Source organism: Diplotaxodon limnothrissa, linkage group LG2, assembly GCF_057381915.1.
Source record: "Diplotaxodon limnothrissa isolate DT_005_m linkage group LG2, D_limnothrissa_male_GT1.1, whole genome shotgun sequence".
Lineage (NCBI taxonomy): Eukaryota > Metazoa > Chordata > Actinopteri > Cichliformes > Cichlidae > Diplotaxodon > Diplotaxodon limnothrissa.
The window spans coordinates 23,966,753-23,987,530 of NC_140597.1; the positions used below are offsets into that span (position 1 = coordinate 23,966,753).

Sequence of the window (20,778 nt, forward strand, 5' to 3'; positions counted from 1 at the left end):
TGGTCACGAATCAGTCCAAATGTGTGGTAGTGGGCACATCTGCTATATTGAGATAATCCATCCCACCTCACAGGTGTGCCACATCAGGATGCTGATCTGACATCATGAGTAGTGCACAGGTGTACCTCAGACTGCCCACAACAAAAGGCCACCCTGGAATGTGCAGTTTTTTGCGCTATTGGGGGTCTGGGGACCCAGAACCGGTCAGTATCTGGTGTGACCACCATTTGCCTCATGCAGTGCAACACATCGTCGCATGGAGTCTATCAGATTGTCAATTGTGGCCTGTGGAATGTTGGTCCACTCCACTTCAATGGCTGTGCGAGGTTGTTGGATATTCGTGGGAACTGGTACACGCTGTCGTATACGCCGGTCAGGCACATCCCGAACATGCTCAATGGGTGACATGTCCGGTGAGTATGCTGGCCATGCAAGAACTGGGACATTCTCAGCTGCCATCTGCCCTGAACAATGTGAACCATGATTCATCCGTGAAGCGCACACTTCTCCAACGTGCCAGACGCCATCGAATGTGAGCATTTGCCCACACAAGTCTGTTACGGCGACGAGCTGGAATCAGGTCAAGACCCCGATGAGGACGACGGGCATGCAGTTGAGCGTCCCTGAGACGGTTTCTGACAGTTTGTGCAGAAATTGTTTGGTTGTGCAAACCAATTGTTCCAGCAGCTGTCTGGGTGGCTGGTCTCAGACGATCTTGGAGGTGAACCTGCTGGATGTGGAGGTCCTGGGCTGGTGTGGTTACACGAGGTCTGCGGTTGTGAGGCCGGTTGGATGTGCTGCCATATTCTCTGAAATGCCTGTGGAGACGGCTTATGGTTGAGAAATGAACATTCAATGCACGGGCGACAGATCTGGTTGACATTCCTGCTGTCAGCATGCCAATTGCACGCTCCCTCATTGCTTGTGGCATCTGTGGCATTTTGCTGTGAGACAAAACTGCACATTCCAGGGTGGCCTTTTGTTGTGGGCAGTCTGAGGTACACCTGTGCACTACTCATGATGTCAGATCAGCATCCTGATGTGGCACACCTGTGAGGTGGGATGGATTATCTCAATATAGCAGATGTGCCCACTACCACACATTTGGACTGATTTGTGACCACTGTTTGGGAGGGATGGTTATATTGTGTATCTGGAATGAATTTTAGGTCTCTACGTCCATCCCATGGGGAATGGGAGCAGTAACAAAGGTGTTGCGTTTATATTTTTGTTGAGTGTATATATATATATATATATATATATATATATATATATATATATATATATAAACATGTTTTTTAAATAATTGCATTTATAGTATTTATATATTGCATAATATATATGCAATTCAGTGGGCTACATACTGAACTTAGGGGATAGAAACAAAGCCTCGATCCTATCATGCTAGTATTAATCTGATACCAGCACCAGCGCTGATATAGATACTATCAGTATTTGGATTGATCCGCCCACCTCTACTATTCCCTTTCCTTTTATAAATCATGTAAACAAATATGCATTACTATTCCTATTATAATTTCTTAAAACCTTCTTTGTGCAACATCTCTAAAGTTAGAAATATCCTGTCTCAGAGTGACGCTGAAAAACTAGTTCATGCATTTATTACTTCCAGGCTGGACTACTGCAATTCATTATTATCAGGATGTCCAAAAAACTCCCTGAAAAGCCTTCAGCTAATCTAAAATGCTGCAGCAAGAGTACTGACAGGGACTAGAAAGAGAGAGCATATTTCTCCTGTTTTGGCTTCCCTTCATTGGCTTCCTGTTAAATCCAGAATTGAATTCAAAGTCCAGCTCCTCACATACAAGGTCTTAAATAATCAGGCCCCATCTTATCTTAATGACCTTGTAGTACCATATCACCCTATTAGAGCACTTCGCTCTTGCACTGCAGGCCTACTTGTTGTTCCTAGAGTATTTAAAAGTAGAATGGGAGGGAGAGCCTTCAGTTTTCAGGCCCCTCTTCTGTGGAACCAGATTCCAGTTTGGATTCGGGAGACAGACACTATCTTTACTTTCAAGATTAGGCTTAAAACTTTCCTTTTTGCTAAAGCATATAGTTAGGGCTGGACCAGGTGACCCTGAATCCTCCCTTAGTGATGCTGTAATAGACGTAGGCTGCCGGGGGATTCCCATGATGCATTGAGTTTTTCCTTTCCAGTCACCTTTCTCACTCACTATGTATTAATAGACTTCTCTGCATTGAATCATATCTGTTATTAACCTCTGTCTCTCTTCCACAGCATGTCTTTATCCTGTCTTCCTTCTCTCACCCCAACCGGTCGCAGCAGATGGCCCCGCTCCTCCCTGAGCCTGGTTCTGCCGGAGGTTTCTTCCTGTTAAAAGGGAGTTTTTCCTTCCCACTGTCGCCAAAGTGCTTGCTCATAGGGGGTCATATGATTGTTGGGTTTTTCTCTGTATCTATGAAGCGCCTTGAGGAGACTTTTGTTGTGATTTGGCGCTATATAAATAAAATTGAATTGAATTTGTTTTGCTTTGTTTAAGCATAAAAAGATAATGATAATTAGGAAAACGCCAGAACAAAACTGGAAGCTATCTAAGACTAAAAAATAGATACATAAACATATAAACAGTCCTAAGCCTGCAGTGTGAATCAAATCTGTCTCTTTTAGTAATTAAAATTACTTATGTCCTTCCTTCACTTTATATGTCAACCATTTGTCCCAGTCTTTTAAAACGTGCTCTTTTCATGCTCAGTCTGTAGTTTCAGTTTTTCCAGCAGTAGGATCTCCTCAACAACAGTCAACCGCAGTCTTTACCTCCTGTCTTCAGGAGTTGTTGTTGTTTAAAAAAAAACAACAACTAAAAACTCATGTTTTTGGAATTGTGTTGGGTTAACTTTTTGTCTGTTTTTTTAAATGCCCCGGTATTTTTTGTGAAGCACTTTGTGATCTTTGTCTTGAAAGGTGCTATATAAATAAAATTTGACTTACTTTACTTACTTAGCCAACTGTCTGTTCAGTTTTTAGTAGAGGTTTGGTTTAATCTGTACATTTTGTAAAGACTACAATGATAAACCAAAAACTCACACCCATAATAAAACAGCTGAATGAGCCATGGAGCAGGACTGCTGGTGGTGGCAGCGCTTTGGGGTCTGGCTCCCCGCCAGCACAGCTGTGCAGCAACAACAAGGACATTGAAGTCTTCATCATTCATCCCTAAAATGAGGGGCAGTCTTTGCTGCCATTTACTTTACCTGCCTGATGATGTAATGCAAATCTGTTTTATGGTGATTAAGTCCAAATATCAAAAAAATTGTTTTCAGATGAAGGATTTGAGCCTTACTGCTTTGTGTAAATAATGTCAGACTGTGCATTTATGAGGCAGCTGCTCGAGTATCTGACTAGAGAAACAAAATTAGATCAGGAGAACGGGTGACCTGAATACACAAATGGCACAATAACAGCACACTTTAGCAAAGACTCTCATTTTGTGCAGTGGCTGAGTTTACTTACACTGTTCTCCATTTCTGAATGTGATATTGTAATCTGACTCTATTCCCACTTAAATAAAACAAGAAAAAAGTAAGTATATGGCAGAAAACTGACTTAAATTTACATAAGATTGCCTTTCGAGCACTTTTGCAAACTTATCGTGATCCAACTGAACAAATGAGAGCAGCATCAGAACGCTTTAAGGCTTTTTTCTGGTATTTTTTTTAATACAAGGACAGAATTTGGTATGACTCAGACATTTTAGACACTGAAAAAACAACAACAAAACAAACATTTAAAGCGAGGTCAGAGGAGACAAAAATAGGTTATAGTACAAAAATATTTTCACATGCTTTGCCCAGTAATCTTTGCACTGTTCTTTAGCAGGAGTTCACCAAAACAATAATGGGTACTGCACTACTATAGCAAGCAGCTTTACTGCCAGTTGGACAGCTGAGATAACACAAACACTAAAGGAGTCTCTGTTGGTCATCTGCTGCCCTAAGCAGCACCATGTTTGTGTGTTCAGTCCGGTAGTTCAGTCATGCACTGATGTCGAAACACGCTGCACAGACGTTTATTAAATCACTTTGTCTATAATATGCTGAAATATTCAGGAGTGGACCGCAAGGTGCTGAAAACAAACCACTGACCGCTGGTTATTAGAGTGTAATGACTCCCAGCCCCAGCTGAGGTCACTGTGGCCTGCAGAGTGAGTTCACCTCAGTCATAAATATAGTCCTTTGGGGTTGAAGTGCTGCTACATTTGGGCATATCAGAATCACTGCCACTCTTTCAGCATTAAATGTTAACTAATACCATGTATTACTGGCCTATGTTCAGAGCACACGTCATGTCATTTTACACTGTTAAGGTGTTTACATTGTAAAGCCAAATATCTACTGAATAGAAGCACTTACATGGCTTATCATTAGAAATACAGTAAACTGCAGAGAGTCAGTCTTGCTCCTACTTTCTGTTGAATATGGATTAAAATGTCCAAAAATGTAAGCTTTCTTTGGACTCTTTAACTGAGACAAGGTTAAATGCAGTCTGCTACAGGAAACAACTATGAACACGAAGGAATGCAGGAACATGGAAAGTCCACCATGCATGCAAACAAAAGTGTAAGCAAATCGTGCAACCCCAATAAAACCCGCACTGAAATTGGCCAATAGTCGGGTCACACGATCAACGTAATGGTAGTGTTTGTTCAGTGTCGCTCAGGTGACGTCTGGCTAGCATTGCGCCTCCCAGCCAATGCTACACGTCCTCAGGCAGCCGAGTAGGCTGCCTCATCGGAGTCCGGATCCCTGGTGCTGTCCTCGCTGAGAGGTGAACGGCAGCTCAGGTCCGCGATCCCAGACTCCTGGTCGCTGCCGTTGGAGAAGCTGGCGTCAGATATTTGGTTCGTGCTCTTTGGCAGGAGGCTGCTGTCTGGTCCTTTAGGCTGACAGGGGCTGCCGGTGATGAAGCCGCCGGTGTAGTCCTGAGGAGTGTTGGCTAGACCGAGGTTGTTACCAGGAGCCCAAACCGTGGGGCTCTTATCAAAGGCGGCTGCTTTGCAGGAATCACTGCACTCCTGCTCCTGCTCCAGCTCAGAAATCTTCTATTGATAATGTAAGAAATGAAGACAACAGTCATTTTCTATAATCACAAAAACATCCAGGTGGAATTTTCTTTTTTTCCTTTGACTTGTAGTATGAATGCACGGTGATCAGCCACAATATTAAAATCACCTCCCTAATATAGTGCAGCCCCTCCCCCGTGCTGTCAAAACAGTTGCGACCCATCCAGAGACAGGCTCCAGAACCTTTGGCATCACATTAGCATGGAATAATATTTATGTCAGAAGTTATAAAAAGGCTCCAAAACTTTTCCTAGAATATCCGATTTGAAAGATTTCTTCAGCTTTAAAGTAATCCTGTGCCAGTTTTTAGTATATCCTCGCACGCGTGATGGCTTCTTTGTGCACAGGTTGTTAAATTTACTCACAAGGAATTACGTTTTTTTCAGCATGCTGCACATACTGGAGAATTTGGGAAGGTCTGGGGAATTTGCTGAGCTGCATTATCCTGCTGGAAGAGAGAATATAACTGCCATGTTGGGGTGAATGTGACATGCAGCGAAGTTTAGGTCACTGGTTGCCAAAGTAACCAGTGACCTTTGAGCATCACGCCACCTCAGCTAGTTTGTCTTCCTCCCACGGGTCACGCTGATGTTATCTCCTTCTCAGGTAAACAAAAGATATGTCAGTGTAAAAGAAAAAATGTGATCAGACAAGTCCTCCTTCTTTCATTACTTTGCACATGCATACCACAGTTTGTAGGACCACAGGAATCAACATGGGAATTCTGACTACTCTGCTGCTACATAGCAAGCTCCAAAACATTGTTTTATTATAGCCAGCATCAGGTTTTCAGCAATTTCTGTTACACCTATGGCCTTTTTTAAATGGCTTTAAGCTTGTGGCAGATCAGCATAGCCCTGTCCTACCTGTGTGTGTGAAGAAAGCTGCTCCTCCAGCTGCTGTGTCTCCTCCTGGATGGCCCGTAGATAATCCTCTACGGACTGCCGAGGATGCATCCCATGGTCAAAACGGTTGTACAGCCCTTTCCAAAATCTCCATAAAAAAAGAGAAATGCATCAGCAGAATAAAATTTCAATGAATGTCTTTACCTTTCACATAATGATTATCTTCCTGATTAGAGTGCACATACCAGGGTTCAAGTGATGCTGTGTGAGCTGGTGCGGTTGGAGAGAACTTACTTAAAACTGTAGGGGGAAGTTGATGCACGGAGGAGCCCTTGAGTCTGGCTGTGGTTTGGCCTGTACAGGGGGTTGGTGTAGTCTGTACGGTTCGCCCATAGATAACTCCACAAAGAATGAGTCCTCTCATGAACTCTATGTGAAGTCCAAATGGAAGACAGGGAAATAAATATGAGAATAAGGTCAGGGGAAAGACAAAAAGACAATCTTCTCCCAACATGGTGTCTGCAGGTTTAAATCTCACCTCAGCTCTATCCTCTCCCTCTGGTTGTTTCCAATGAAGTTGCCAAACTGGCAGGAGTAGACGTGATTGTGTATAGTGATTAGAAACCTCTCGTTAAACTCAAAGGCACAGGGGAACTGCTCCATCAGCTGCCACACGCACTCCAGCAACTGATCGATGATGGGAGACACCTCTTTGGGGTCTCCAACCACGTGTTTGCATCTGGAAAAGAGATGCATGGAATGAAATCAGAAGATTTAAACCACATCCAGCAGATGCCATGAAAGTCACGTTTCAGAGGCAGACCTGTGGGAGAACTTGTGTCCAAATGAGACCCAGTCTTTTTCTATGAGAACCTAAATGCAGAAAGAAAAGTGTTAAAACACAAGCAAGATGACTTTGAGTCACGGGAAGAACGACTGAACCTCCACACCCACTTTGTGGGGTAATTTCCCCCCCGACTCCAGGGGGATTTCTCAAAAGTAGGCTTCTGTGTTTTATTTATTTTTCTGGTGTATTTCACATTAGCCAGTAAAGATAGCTTTGGATTAAACAAACAAGCAGCGTGAGCCTAGTATGACCCCCTTTGATGTAAAGCCAGAATGCATTTGGATATATTAACATGATACCACTGAGCTGTAACCCCGCTCTGTATCTTAAATTAAAAAAGCTCCAGTATGTACCATGAATCCTCTGAGGGTCCTGTAGTAGGGGTCCAGCAGCACACAGGCCACTGAACACACCTGAGAAGTACGGTCCCACCCATCTGAACAGTGAATAAGGACGCTGACGCCCTCCTCTGCAACAGCCTACACACACACACACACACACACACACACACACACACACACACACACACACACACAAAGACAAATAAAACGTCCAAAATTAGATGTGGTGATTTTCCACTTGTGCACTATACGTACCTCTGCTTTGCACACAGACGCTATTTTACAGCAGCTGTGAGAAGAAAACCAGCCAGTCATCAGATAAGTTTTAATCACAGGAACCCCGTACCCCATACTGACCTTTTACTAATTTTAGCTGTATTACCTCAAACCTGAGAGACGTGTTATTAAAAAAGTACAATCATGATGTTTTAATTAGAAGACCCACACAATTTCTTTAATGACACTCCTTTCTCCCTTGGATAATTTGGAACATTATTAAAAAGCCACAGCAGCGCAGACGGTATCAGTCTGTGTGTGTCTTTCTGTGTACATTCGTGATGGTATCATAACAAAATGTGGTCGAGGAGTAATCTGCTGTAGCTAAAAACACCACAAAGGTGGTTTTGAGGTGCAGACAGTATAAAACATGGAGGAAGTTGTGGATCTGAAGTGTGAAGCCAACACTGAAATGTCTTAAACCTGCATTCTTTATAATGGCCAGCAGGGGGCAACAATGTTGGCTTTCCAAAACACTCGTGGTTGTATAGGAGTCTATGGGAAAACGGTCCTCGGCTTGTTGTCTCGTTGACCCCAGTGAACATCTTCCTGTTAAATTTATAGGTTCAGTAATAAGTTTCAGGTAATATTGAATAAGACATAAAGTTAATTTTATTGACACTGATCATTCGATGGATATGCTTAGTGCCAATCACACGCTGTTAGCCAATGAGCATACAGTTTTGCTGTCAGGCCCATCTCTTAGTTAAAACATGCAAAACAAACCCACTCTGCTCTGAAGTGCTGTACTGTATGTTTGTAAGTTTTCTCCCATACAAACACAACAATGTCGATGAAACTTTTTGCACCATCAAAGACACCTGCGGTAGCACCCAGAAGGCAGAGAAAGATGCTAACCATCGCACAAAATGTTGGACTTCTGGACATGCTAAAGGAAGGTTGACGCTACGGATTATAAGGTGCATTAAGTGAAACAAAACAGTCAGATAAGTCAAACTTTCCTCAACTCATTCTTCTTGCTTCCTCCACTTCTGTACCATTGATTGGATTCTCTCACAGCTGCTCTATTCCCATGTTCTGGACCTGAAAACAGGGTTTGATCTTTGGTTTCATTCTATGATACTGGACTTATTTTTCTACAAAGGTTTGAACTTTGAGAGTGTTTAAACTAGAGAGAAAAGTGTGAAAATGTTCATGCCTGTCTGAGAAAAGTGTATAAATTGTGTAGTGAGGGGTTTTACAGCCTTAAAACATCTATAATAATTGTAAAGAATAAAGTTGGCTACTTTGTGGATTTCACCGGTTATTTTTAAAATGTAACTCCCATGATAAAAGAGGGACCGCTGTACATTGTAATGAGATGATAAATATGATAACCACTTCATCTGTCAGTGGTTGTGGCTCATTCGTGTAAATCTGGGGGAAAGCCTCAAGGGCTTCTCATATCGTCCCTGCAAAGATGGATGATGTTGGTTTCACACAGACACACAGAAGATACAAAACACAAACAAACCCACACCTAAACCAATATTGAGGGCAACGGTGAGGCAGACAGTGAGGATTAGCCTCCAGACTGACCTTGGCGATGAAGATGCCTGCATCCAAAACAGCTTTGATGTGCTTCAGCCAGCCTGAGCTCTCCAGACCCTCCAGGAAGTCAGACATGGAGGGGGAACGCAGCTCACACACTGTAACCACAACACAGCTGTCTCACTGTCAGGAAACACGGAGCATACCTGATCGCAGGACTTTATTAAAACCTCACAGAACACTGACAGCAGCAGAGACAAGTTTACAGGGAATCTGTGCACGCTGAGACAACATACGGGTCACCCGAGCATATTTTGCTTTTTTAAAGCAGATTCTGTTTATCTTCTCATGTTATTTGTTCCCACTGGCGATGGCTTTGTTCACACCAGCGACAGCCACTTGGGGATGAGCAATATAAAACCACTTCAGTTCACTTATTCAACTGCCATCAATTTGCCCAGACAGTAATGGTTCCCCAGAGGATGAATCCTTTTCATTTTAATGATGCACTAACTTTTCCCTCTAGTGCCAACGGCTGCAGGCTCACTGTGTCGTTTCATTGTAAAATGTATTTAAATTATTTTCCAAACATTTTCCATCGTCAGGTTCACTCACAGGCAGCGTGACACGAACTCAATCGAACTCAGCTGATGAGACTATATTACACTAATGGTCACAAATCACCTTTAGAAAACTGTAACCCTCAGATTACTCACTGAGGTGTGGACAAAGTGGGTTTTATGTTGATACTACATCAGTTTGCTGACCTGTAAGAGCTGATAACAGAGAAGCAGGTGAACGGGTTCATTTTAGCCTCTAAGGTTTTGTAACACTTCGCACAGTGGACTTGCACTAAGAAGAGATGTTTGAGGCTTTGCTGTCAGGCGGGAGGGGGGTCTTCTTAATCTTATTGAAGTATGCAACCGGGCAGAGAGAGGAAGGCAGAGGGCAGACGTGAAAGGGCAAGGCACTGTCTCCAGCATTTAAAGACTTCCCTTGTGCTGCTAGTGGGCAAAGAGTTATCACAACTGAGAGCAGCTATAACTTTTCAGGCTTGAAATCGCATCATTCTCACGCCCTCTGTCTCTCTTTGGGGGATAATGTCCGGGGTTTTGTCCGCTCCGGGAAACCAAAATAGCTCTGAAATAAAACCCAGATGGATTCAAAGTCTTCCTAGGAGCACCCCTGCACAATACCCAGAAATTCTCCTGTGGGCTCATTTGAGGCTTGATTCCAGCACAGTTCACTCTGCGTGACTGCATATGAAAAAACCCCACGGGGGACCCGCTCTGCTTTAGTAATGTGACGATGCGGCCAATTTAAACAGACAATGCCAGAATATCTGTGTAAAATATGATGTGGTGAAACATTTTTGACAGCTTGAGCTGGTTTTTTTATTTGCTGTCAAGCAAATAAAAACCCAGCTCAAGCTGTCATTATAGCTAAATGATAATTACATAGTAATTACCTTCCAGCATTTTCTGCTGGCTGTTCCTCATGACATGGATGTTCTCGATCCCAACAAACTGGAATTTGATGTTGGAGTAGTTGTCTTCGTTTTCATACCCTTTTCCTGCAGCTCGGTTTGCGATCGCATTCAGCTAGAAAAAAAAATTCTGTCAGTTTTTTTATCCAGCTGTCATTCAAGAATCCCGACAATCTGTAATCTCAGAAAGAGGCTGGTTTTACAACTTATAGTAGCAATACTGGACTATAGTAACATAGTGTATCTAAAACTTATTTCCCTCCTCCCATTATACTATAAAGGAAGAATCAGACTATAGGATCAAGTTGATTAAACTTCTGGGATATTGATCCTGTCAGTTGGGTAGCAGAAGGTACTGTTATTCAATGAATTGACAACAGGTACACTAGAGGGGCAACAATGAGAAAAGCCCCCACATCAGGAATGATTTTACAGATGGGAGCCACAGACATTTTCATTCATTATTTTTTCACAATTTATGCATTTAGTTAGATGCACTGCATCTAACACGAGGAGTCCAACTCTTCCACGATGGCACATCAATCAGATGATTTGCTGTGTCTTGCAGCCAAGTCTGAAGAGCATGAAGGAGATTCCAGAGCTGGACAGGGCCATAGAAGGTCCTTAACCCATCAGCAGGACGAGACATCAGATATCACGAGGAAGGCCAGAGGGCCCGACATCCTTTAGCGGGCTCTGTGCTCACTGTCCAGACCATGGAGCTAAATTGGCATTTGCCATAGAATACCAGAATTGGTAGATATACCACTCACGATAAGAGGATGCTGCAGGTATTAAAGGTGCTGTGCTGTAGTAGTTTGAATCACATCTATCTAATAGACTTTAATTTGTTAATTTAAATGAAGAGTCCTCCTCACACACTAAGGTCAGTTTTGGAGTTCCACAGGGTTCTGTGCTGAGACCAATTCTGTTTCCATTATACATGCTTCCCTTAGGCAGTATCATTAGAGGGCGTAGCATACATTTGCACTGCTATGCAGATGACACAGAACTTTATTTATCAATGAAGCCAGATAACACACACTAATTAGCAGAGGTGGGACCAAGTCATTGTTTTGCAAGTCTCAAGTAAGTCTCAAGTCTTTATCCTCAAGTCTCAAGTCAAGTCTCAAGTAATGTCAGGCAAGTCAGAGTCGAGTCTCAAGTCACTGGTGTAAAAGTCCGAGTCAAGTCACAAGTCTGAAACTTTGAATTTCAAGTCCTTTCGAGTCTTTAAAAAAAAAAAAAAAACGAAAAAATAATGTTGCAGTTATATGCTAAATGTAAATATTAGACCATGTAATTTTAAAATCTGTGTTTTTCTCAACACATGACAAAATAGTGAACTTAGAAAATATACACAAATTGTGAAATTGCACCTCTTTAAAATGCAGCTCAATTAAACCTAGCTCCAAGAATAATTTTCACCGACAGTTCTGAGATAAGCTGCATGTTATTCTTGGATGCGGTTGTAGGACCAGCTTTAAAATCGCATGACAAAAATATCATACACATTAAAAAAAAAAACTGTATCACCAACATAGCCTGGACAACATTTGCTAGTTAGATGAAGTCAGCTATCTCATCTTAGCATATTTATATGCATATTTATAATCATACGGTTCTTGGAGTGAGTGCATACACTCATGAAGTTTAGTAACTTCCGGTCACTGCAACAAGCCCAGGTACAGTTTACCGACAGATGGGTGCAGGACCTTGAAACGCACCGTGTCGAACGAAAGACCATCGTACGTATCATAAGTTTACCAGTCTCACAAATCGTCGTCATAAAGATACATTCCTTAACCGTTTATTAATAGGACCTTTGAGCTCAACGGTAATTAATTAGTAGTGGAAATAATTTCTGGTAGCATCACAGAAATGTAGCAGTGACAACAATATTGTATGCTGTAATCGTACTGGGCAATTAGTGATACAAAAAACCTGTTTTATCCTGTGAATAAAAGCATATGTTTTTGTCAATGTACCATAATAACAGAAGCGAAACGCAATATTGTGTCAGGACAATTCACTATTTATGCACAATAAACAAAGGAGCATAGCGCGACAATTTCTGTTCAGCGCCAGACTTGCTTGTAACCTATATCACCAATTATGTTATGAAAATGACGTATTAACTACTAAAAAACACTGACCTTCGTGTAAATGCTTGGAGCAGACTAACCTGTGAGCTGGAGTGTTCTGGGACGTTATATTTGATCTTTGAATGGCTGCAATCCAGGCCATCCGTCGCATCTTTGTTACTTCGGAAACATGGCTTGAACAATTTCTCTTCAACGACGTAATCCGATAACAACCGATCTCTTTACCCGTCGGCTTCCCGTGGCTGTCATGCGACCGGCTATTGCAGTTAATAATACAACGGCTTCTTGACATTTTTGTGTTTCTTTTTATCGCTGTATAACTGATTTTAATTGAAAGCCTGCGTGCGCTAGTACTGCTTGCCACGAGTTCCCAGAATCCTTTGCGGTTCTACCCGTGAATGACGTCACATTTTCAATCTCTATATAATATGCATGTTAAATTTTATATTTGGGGTAAAATATCAAGTCTTTTCAAGTAAACCGGTTCAAGTCCAATTCAAGTCCCAAGTCATTGGTATAAAAGTCCAAGTCAAGTCACAAGTCTTAGAACATTTTTTCAAGTCAAGTCTAAAGTCATAAAATTAATGACTCGAGTCTGACTCGAGTCCAAGTCATGTGACTCGAGTCCACACCTCTGCTAATTAGTTAACGGAAGGAATGTCTTCAAGACATAGAGACTTTGATGACCTCTAATTTTCTGCTTCTTTATTTAAGATAAAACTGAGGTTATTGTACTCGGCCCTAAAAATCTTAGAAATATGGTATCAACCAGATGCTTACTCTGAATGGCATTACCTTAGCCTCCAGTAACAATGTGAGGAACCTTGGGAGTCGTTTTTCACCACGATATGTCGCTCAAAATGCATATTAAACAAATAGAGGGCAAATGGAGAGACAATAATAGATCGAGACAAATGTAGGACTGATCCTGTAGATGCAATGTGCAGGTGAGGCTGTGCTTTTGTACACGGTCACGGTCCATCACGGTCACATTTTAAAATCCTCTGTGTTGGCATAAAGAATAAAGAGTCAATGAAAATATATTTCTTGGGGTAATAACAGATGAGAGACTTAATCGGAGAGCACACGTAAGATATTTTCATTCCAATGTATCAAGAAGCATTGCAATACTAAACAAGGCAAAGCAGGCATTAGACTGTACATCTCCCCATATTACCATACCGTTCGCTGGTTTCCCTTTACTTAAGCTGTTGTGCAGAAGTCTGGAATCAGAGAATTATACAAACTCACTATTCTTACAGTTTGAAATACTGAAATTTGCAGATCTAATGGAATTCCAAATAGCACAATTTCTGTTCAAAGCAAAAAGTAATGAACTACCAGGTGGTTTTGTGAATGTGTGAACTACCAGGAAAAGTTTTTGTGTTTCTGTGTGTGGAGTGAAACTGTGGAATGGTCTGAGTACGGAGTTGAAGCAGTGTCCAAACATAAAGCAGTTCATAGTCTTCCACTTATCCTTGTCAAGGGTTGGAGCCTATCCCAGCTAACATAGGGCGAGAAGCAGGGTACACCCTGGACAGGGCGCCAGGGATAACACAGAGAGACAGTACGTGGAGAGAATCCACGCAAACATGGGGGCAAACATGCAAACTCCACACAGAAAGAGCCCGGCCAGGTGGTGGAATCAAATTCAGGACCCTCTTTTTGTGAGGCAACCGTGCTAATCACTGCGCCACTGTGCTGGCCATGGTTCAAAAAGAGTTATAGAGACGCGATCTTCATAAGATATAAAGAAAGGGAAAATGATGAATTTCAGTGGATGTCTCTGTTTAGGGAGTTGTTATTTCATGCTCATTGGCTTTGCTGTGTAGAGGCAAAGTTATGGTGATCTAGAAGCAAAGCAAACTACTGAGTTCAAACACTTTCAGAGGCCAAATTACATAAAACGCATATGTTGCAGAAACATTGCCATCAATACTGATCATATAACACCTAGCAGAGATCTGGGATGTTTTCAAAGCGTTTGCTGTGAGATCTTCAGCCGGCAGCGCACAGTCTGGAAAAATAAATCCCAGCTGAATATACAGTTGATGCTTTAAACACTTGCAGGCCTTTCCTTTAGATACAAAGGGCTCACCTTAGGCCTGGTATCCACAACATACATGAAGTCACTGCAGGGATTGGACCTCAAGATGGCCTCAAGCATCTGTTCATCCTCCAGGCAGCGAGCGCTGAAACCTGACAGGGGCTGGCTGCTGCGGCAGATGGCAGCCTGCGAGGAAGCAAGAGGAGCTAGGCTTCATACAGGGACTCATCCTCATCAGTTCACAGCATTCAGTGCACACGCACAATAACCAGTCTAATATATGAGAATTAGGACGAGTTGAAATTCACAGTACTTTTCCTTCCCCTGCATGTTCAATTTAAATTATTCAACCACACAGTTTCTCATATCTCCACATTTAATAGCAACATGGGAAATAGCCAGAGATCACTGTGTGGCTCTCCCCTTGGGCACATGAACTAAAGTGGAGCTTTTTGTATGCGCTGAACTCCACAAGCAGGACCCTGAACCCTGGGAAGCTGACCTCACACACATAAAGCACTCCTAAACGTCGAATTATGGATTAATAAAATAAATTATGAGCACTTTGGCTTTTTCTCGTGTCAGATATACAACTTTCACAAATATGAAGCCAAGATCAGGGAGACAGTAACGATTCATGTTGTTATTTAATGACCAAATGGACGTCTGTCTTGCTTTCTTTTTTACAGCCTTGTAACACAAGGCTGTAAAAAAGAAGTTGAAGAAGAGGAACAGTATTTAGCAGGGTCATATCTTACCCCTGCTAAAAAACATTTATTAAGAATGTATTTATTAAGAAGGCAAAATACATTATCAACCATCTTGACCACATTTTGTCAGGAAGTTGCTCTCAGGTCGCCACTATTGCTTTTTTGGGATTAATTAAGATATCTGAATCTGAATACATGACCTCAGACAAATACAGAATCTGGTGCTGTTTCTCTACCGGCCAATCATCATGAAGATGCTGCTTTCACGTGGAAATGGGAAAAGATTTCCTGACAGCAGTGACTCATGTTCATCTTAAGAACAGACCAACTTTTCTCACTTTTGTGGCTAAAACGGTCCAAGTGAAGCATTCAAAACTTATTTTATATACCTGTAAATAATCTCTTACCTCAGCTCCTGCAAAATTTTTCGTTGTGCAGGACTGGAGATTTTAGCTCTGTTAGCATCACTTCATATCCCTTGTATTACTATGGGGCAGATTGGAAGTGTATGGGAAATAAAAAGAGAAATACTCTGTAATAAACTTACATGATTGTCTTTGCAGTAGTATGACAGGGCAGGAAATCTGCCTCTGCTTCTGAATTTGGAGCTCCCCACTATGACCGGTGGTGTGGCACTCTCGGGTACAAACAGGTCAGCAGGGTAAGTGTCACTCACCTTTAGAAAAAAAGACCAAACAAACCTTTAGGCATAGCTGTCCATATTAGGATGAATGTGCATCTAAGGCCAGCTCAGTGACCTTGTAGTGTTGGTTAACTGGGGAGAGTTTCCACAGAGAGCTTGGGAGTCCCATTCTGCTGTAATCAGCCTTGAGGTCCAAGAAGTCCCATTCCTGTCGTCTCTCCTTCTCATCAACATTTGGCTTATAGGAGAAGCAGTACAGCTCGTCATAACTCTCTGAAAGACAAAACAGGGACTGACAGCTAAAGGCTGATGAGCACAACCTTCAACTTGTTTCAGTCCAAAAGGCCAAAGTGTTGCAAAAGCAGAGGAGATGAAAACTAGACCAAATGAGCAGATATTTACAGGATATTTAGGATATTTACAGTGATACAGAAATGCTGGCATAAAGAAAAAAGAAGATAATCAAAGAGGAATACAGTCCAAGCCTTTGCTGACATAATGACAGAGCTCACCTGGCTGGGAGAGCCGCTGCAGGGACAGATGAATATCGTGGCATTCCTGCTCTTTAGAAATGATAAAATGAAGAACCTGGAAGTTCTTGCAGTGAATAAGCAGAGGACATCCTGAAGGAGTTGCAGCCAGTTTGTCCACACTGCACACCAAACTGTGAAGTACCTGAGCAAAGGTTAAAAAAAACAAATTTACTGAAGTGTGCTTTGGAGGATTGCAAAATGTTAGTCTTGCAGCCTGCTGGTGACGCACGCTTAACATTTTTTTCTCTTCAAACAGACTGCTTATCACGGGCTGTGATCCCTACCCATGTTTCATTGCGCACTCCGGCCTCGCTCTCCACAAAGATGGTGTGTGTGGCAGTCAGGTACAGGGTGCCCACCCTCCTCCTTCTGTGGGAGATTCTGTCAAGCAGCTTGACATTCTCCACCTGGAAGGGGGAGGAGGAAGGACAGCATCAAAACAGCCTCATCCTCTGCACATCTCACGCGTGTTTGACACAGCTGCACATATGTGTGAGATGACAGAGAAACACATCCTCAAAGCAGTGACTTTACTGCCAACGTGGCGAACACAGCAGCACGCGTCCTTTGGATTGAGACAGATGTTTGTCTTATTTATTTGACTTTAGATTTGATCTTAGAGTGCGCATGACGCTTTGCTGCTGGAGCGCCAGTGGCGGTACAGTGCGGAAATGTAGCAAATCACTGCAGCCAGACCCGCGGTTACCTTTGGCAGTCGGATGTGCTCCATCGGCAGCTAAGCTTCCAGCCACGGCTAAACTACCAGCACTAGAATATGTGCACAACAGTGTTATAAAAGGCGTTAAATTGGCTCATAAGGTTGGAGCTGTCCGTCAGTAGCTCTCAGGTTAAGCAGCCATAATATTGCTATTGCCTGAGCTGACTTCAGCGCATGGTCCTAAAGCCCGCTCGGTGTCGTGCTGTTACCGTCACGGTTGTGAACATAGACAGTAGATAAAAGATGGAAACAGCTTTGTGTCTGAAAAGTGAACCCAACACAGACGAGCCCTGAACATCATTCATTTTAGAGGCCAACAGAGGGCGACAACCTCAGTGAATGCTGACCTGATGACTTTAAAAACTCAGGCGCTGGTTTCAGGACATACTGAATAGTCTAAGGAGCTTGGAAAGAAAAGCGTCTGGACTTCCTTAACTTGCTTGAAGCTTCTCATCCAAGAAGCTTCTTGGATGAGCTTCTGGATGAGAGGTGAAACATCTTCAAGCAAGAAGAAGCAGAAGTCCAGAACATTTTCTTTCCAAGCTCTTTGCAAAGCTTGGACTGGATGACTGAGAACTAGAGCTGGGCGATAGAACGATAACGATATGTATCGCGATATAACTTTTTCTCGATAGAAAAATTCAACTATCGTGATAGACCTCGCCGCTCTTGTCCTCTTTAAAAAAAAAGAAAAAAGAAAAAAAAGAACAGCCAATCCAAATTAAGTAGCGCAGAGCCGAACCAATCACAGCCGCAGCGTCACGTCACGTGACTTGTTACGTACAGCACAAGTGCCAAGCCGCACATGTGTATTTGTTTGGGAAGCAGCCAGCCACCGTACCGCCCGGGTAATGGAGGAAATGAGTGTGCCGACTAGAAAAATCAACCGAGCGTGACCGAAGAGAAAACAGATGATGGTTCCAATGCCGGAGAGATTGTCGAACGGAAGAGCCATAGAAGTTCCGTAGTGTGAAGGTATTTCGGCTATTTCAAGTCTGACAAAAAACAGAGTAGCGTGCACTGTAAATTGTGCCGAAAGCAAGTCTGGAAATACAATAAACTGGTGCATGCGCTACGTCCACACGTACCCGGGTATTTTTGAAAACGCAGATTTTTCTATGCGTTTGCACCTTTCGTCCACACGTAAACGGCGTTTTTGGTCACTGAAAACGAAGATTTTTAAAAACTCAGTTTTTGCATTTACGTGTGGACTAGAAAAACGGAGAAAACGCAGCGTCAAAGGTGTGCGCATTTTTTGACGTCACACTGTGCGCCACGTTATTGTTTCGGTGAAATGAATTTCTACAATACTGTTACTGTCAATTCTACTCTCTGCAGTGTTTAAATGCTTACATATACACACAGTTACTGTCCCTCCACACATACGACTCGGTTCTGCTTCTATGCCCCAGCTTTGTTTACTTTTTCCCACCGAGGCTTCTAGACTTCTGATTGGCCAACATTTCTGCACGGTTAGGAATCTAGCGCCACCTGCTGCTTTGGCATGTTCATAGCAGCGTTTTCCTTCATTTCTCCCTTTATGTGTGGACGGGATTATTTTTTAAAACGAAAACGGAAAACCTCCGTTTTCAAAAACACCCGTGTACGTGTGGACGTAGCCTCAGTCTCTGACTGGAAGCGCTAATTTGTCATTCAGCTTTTGTCAGACTAAGGTAACTGTTAAAACTAGAGATGGCACGATACCACTTTTTTATGTCCGATACCGATACCGATATCATAAATTTGGATATCTGCCGATACCGATATGAATCCGATATAGTGTTTTTTAACCAACAAAACTGTTTTTTAAAATATCTTGCTGCATTTTGCAAGTCTGCAAGTTCATACTCAAGTTTAAAACAACAACTACACTAAAGCTATTCTGTTATACCTGTATACAAAAAAAATATTTCATAGTTCAGCAATACTGATCAATCTAATAAACTTAAACCTACACCATCCTCCCTATTCTGGTATTTTAAAGAGTACTTAGTGTAAATATTAAGCAACCTAACTAATAGGGTTCCAACTCCCAGCAACAACAAAAATAAATAAATAAAAAATAGGGAACCACCCCTCACGCGCCACCTCATGATGCTTAATCGACGTAATCAACCTTAATTTGATGCAGTGTGAAAAAAAATGCACAGAAATCAATTATTTTTCAAGAAATATTAAATAGATTCAACATCTTTCTTCAACAAAATTGCAGACTGCACAGATGGTACCTTCCCAAAGTAAAGAGTACTATAGCTTACTAGGGTATATATTAGACTTAATAGTCACTATATACAGTAATTGACTTCTATTCATTTTACATCAAATTAAAACTTTGGGTGTCAGATAATTATTTATTAAAAGCTCGACATTTTAAATGAGAATAAGAAAGAAAAGTATGTCTTTGTGCCCCCTTTTCCCTGTTCATGCCCTATCGGCCCCCCTGGCTAAACTTTGCAAGATCCGCCCCTGCACAGTTACCAGCCGTCAGCTACGTAGAAAAAGATCCTCGAGAAGAAAGTAATATTAAATAAATTCTAACAACAGCTTATCAAGCTTAAACGTTCTGCTGTTGTTCAGCCGCTGGTTTCCTCTTTCTGGTGCAAAGTGGGCCAAAAACAAACCAGAGAGATGGACTCGCGACAGAAAAGCCGATCAGCTGATCATTAAGCAGTTTCATGATTGAAGTAGCAGCCGGAGAGCGAGAGGCAGTCGCTCGTTAAGCTTAACGCAGGAATGCTTTACAAACATTCAGAGATGGACTTACACACTTGCTTTACTTCTCTCGGGGATAACTTTGTCGGAGATGAAATGCCTGGTTGCTAGCGAAGCTCCACATGCTATCCAGACCACCGACAGGTCCCGCATGCCACAGCCGCTCTATCACGTGATGCATACTGCTCCGACGTGCTAACGTTCTGAGGTGAGTTACGGCGTGTTGCAAGTTTTGTGAGGTGCTTTCGTGATATTTAATGGATCGGATTACATTTTTTATTTTTCTCCGATATCCGATCCAGTAATTTAGGTCAGTATCGGACCGATACCGATACGTAATATCGGATCGGTCCATCTCTAGTTAAAACTGTTTGAAAAGCTCAGCTATACAACAAGGAGAGATTGAGAATTTCCTTTTAGTTCTCAGTTTATTTGATATTGACAAAAGTTAGTCTGTTTTGTCTGTTCTTCTGTAAAACAAACTAAGATTTATTTTTAGAATTAATATTTTGTTTCTAAGTGGAATCGACAATTTAGTCTGTTTCGTTTGTTCTATTTTGAAACTTAAACGCTTTAGCGGCTGCCTTTTGTGTAGTTTGCAATATTTGCCTTTATTTATCTGAAAAAGTCTCATGTTCCTTAAGTACATCTACCCTGTTGAACTTATTATGGGAAATAAATATTTAAATAAAAACAAGCTGCTGATTATTTCACATTTTACTTGTGAGCAACGGCACATTTAAATCTTACAACTATAGTTAATTGGCTTATATCGTGATAGATATCGTTATCGCCTGAAATGAAAAAAACATATCGTGATATGAAAAAATCTTATATCGCCCAGCTCTACTGAGAACCTTCACATACATAAGTCGTACTGAATAGTACAAATACATAGTTTGTGGAAAAGGCTCCAAAC

At 42.0% G+C, this 20,778-nt stretch overlaps 1 protein-coding gene across 1 annotated transcript; it reads right to left on the minus strand.

Moving 5' to 3' along the window:
* Positions 1-3,700: 3,700 nt before the first annotated feature.
* On the minus strand, positions 3,701-17,281 carry mtmr7a (myotubularin related protein 7a). The gene is made up of 14 exons (XM_085361457.1): positions 17,136-17,281; positions 16,714-16,836; positions 16,409-16,571; positions 16,012-16,169; positions 15,801-15,929; positions 14,595-14,729; positions 10,374-10,506; positions 8,954-9,063; positions 7,151-7,276; positions 6,774-6,823; positions 6,489-6,689; positions 6,245-6,379; positions 5,972-6,098; positions 3,701-5,084 (listed from the first exon to the last, which is right to left on the minus strand). The coding sequence occupies exons 1-14, from the start codon at positions 17,157-17,159 to the stop codon at positions 4,749-4,751; spliced, it is 1,950 nt and encodes a 649-aa protein (XP_085217583.1). The 5' UTR covers positions 17,160-17,281; the 3' UTR covers positions 3,701-4,748.
* Positions 17,282-20,778: the final 3,497 nt, after the last annotated feature.

Excerpts from the sequence above, each read along its gene's own strand:
- mtmr7a (XM_085361457.1), bottom strand. The coding sequence starts at position 17,159 with ATGGAGCACATCCGACTGCCAAAG. Across the intron at positions 16,572-16,713 it reads GAGTGCGCAATGAAACATGG|GTACTTCACAGTTTGGTGTG; the intron begins GTAGGGATCACA and ends ACCTTTGCTCAG. Across the intron at positions 6,690-6,773 it reads GGACACAAGTTCTCCCACAG|ATGCAAACACGTGGTTGGAG; the intron begins GTCTGCCTCTGA and ends TCTCTTTTCCAG.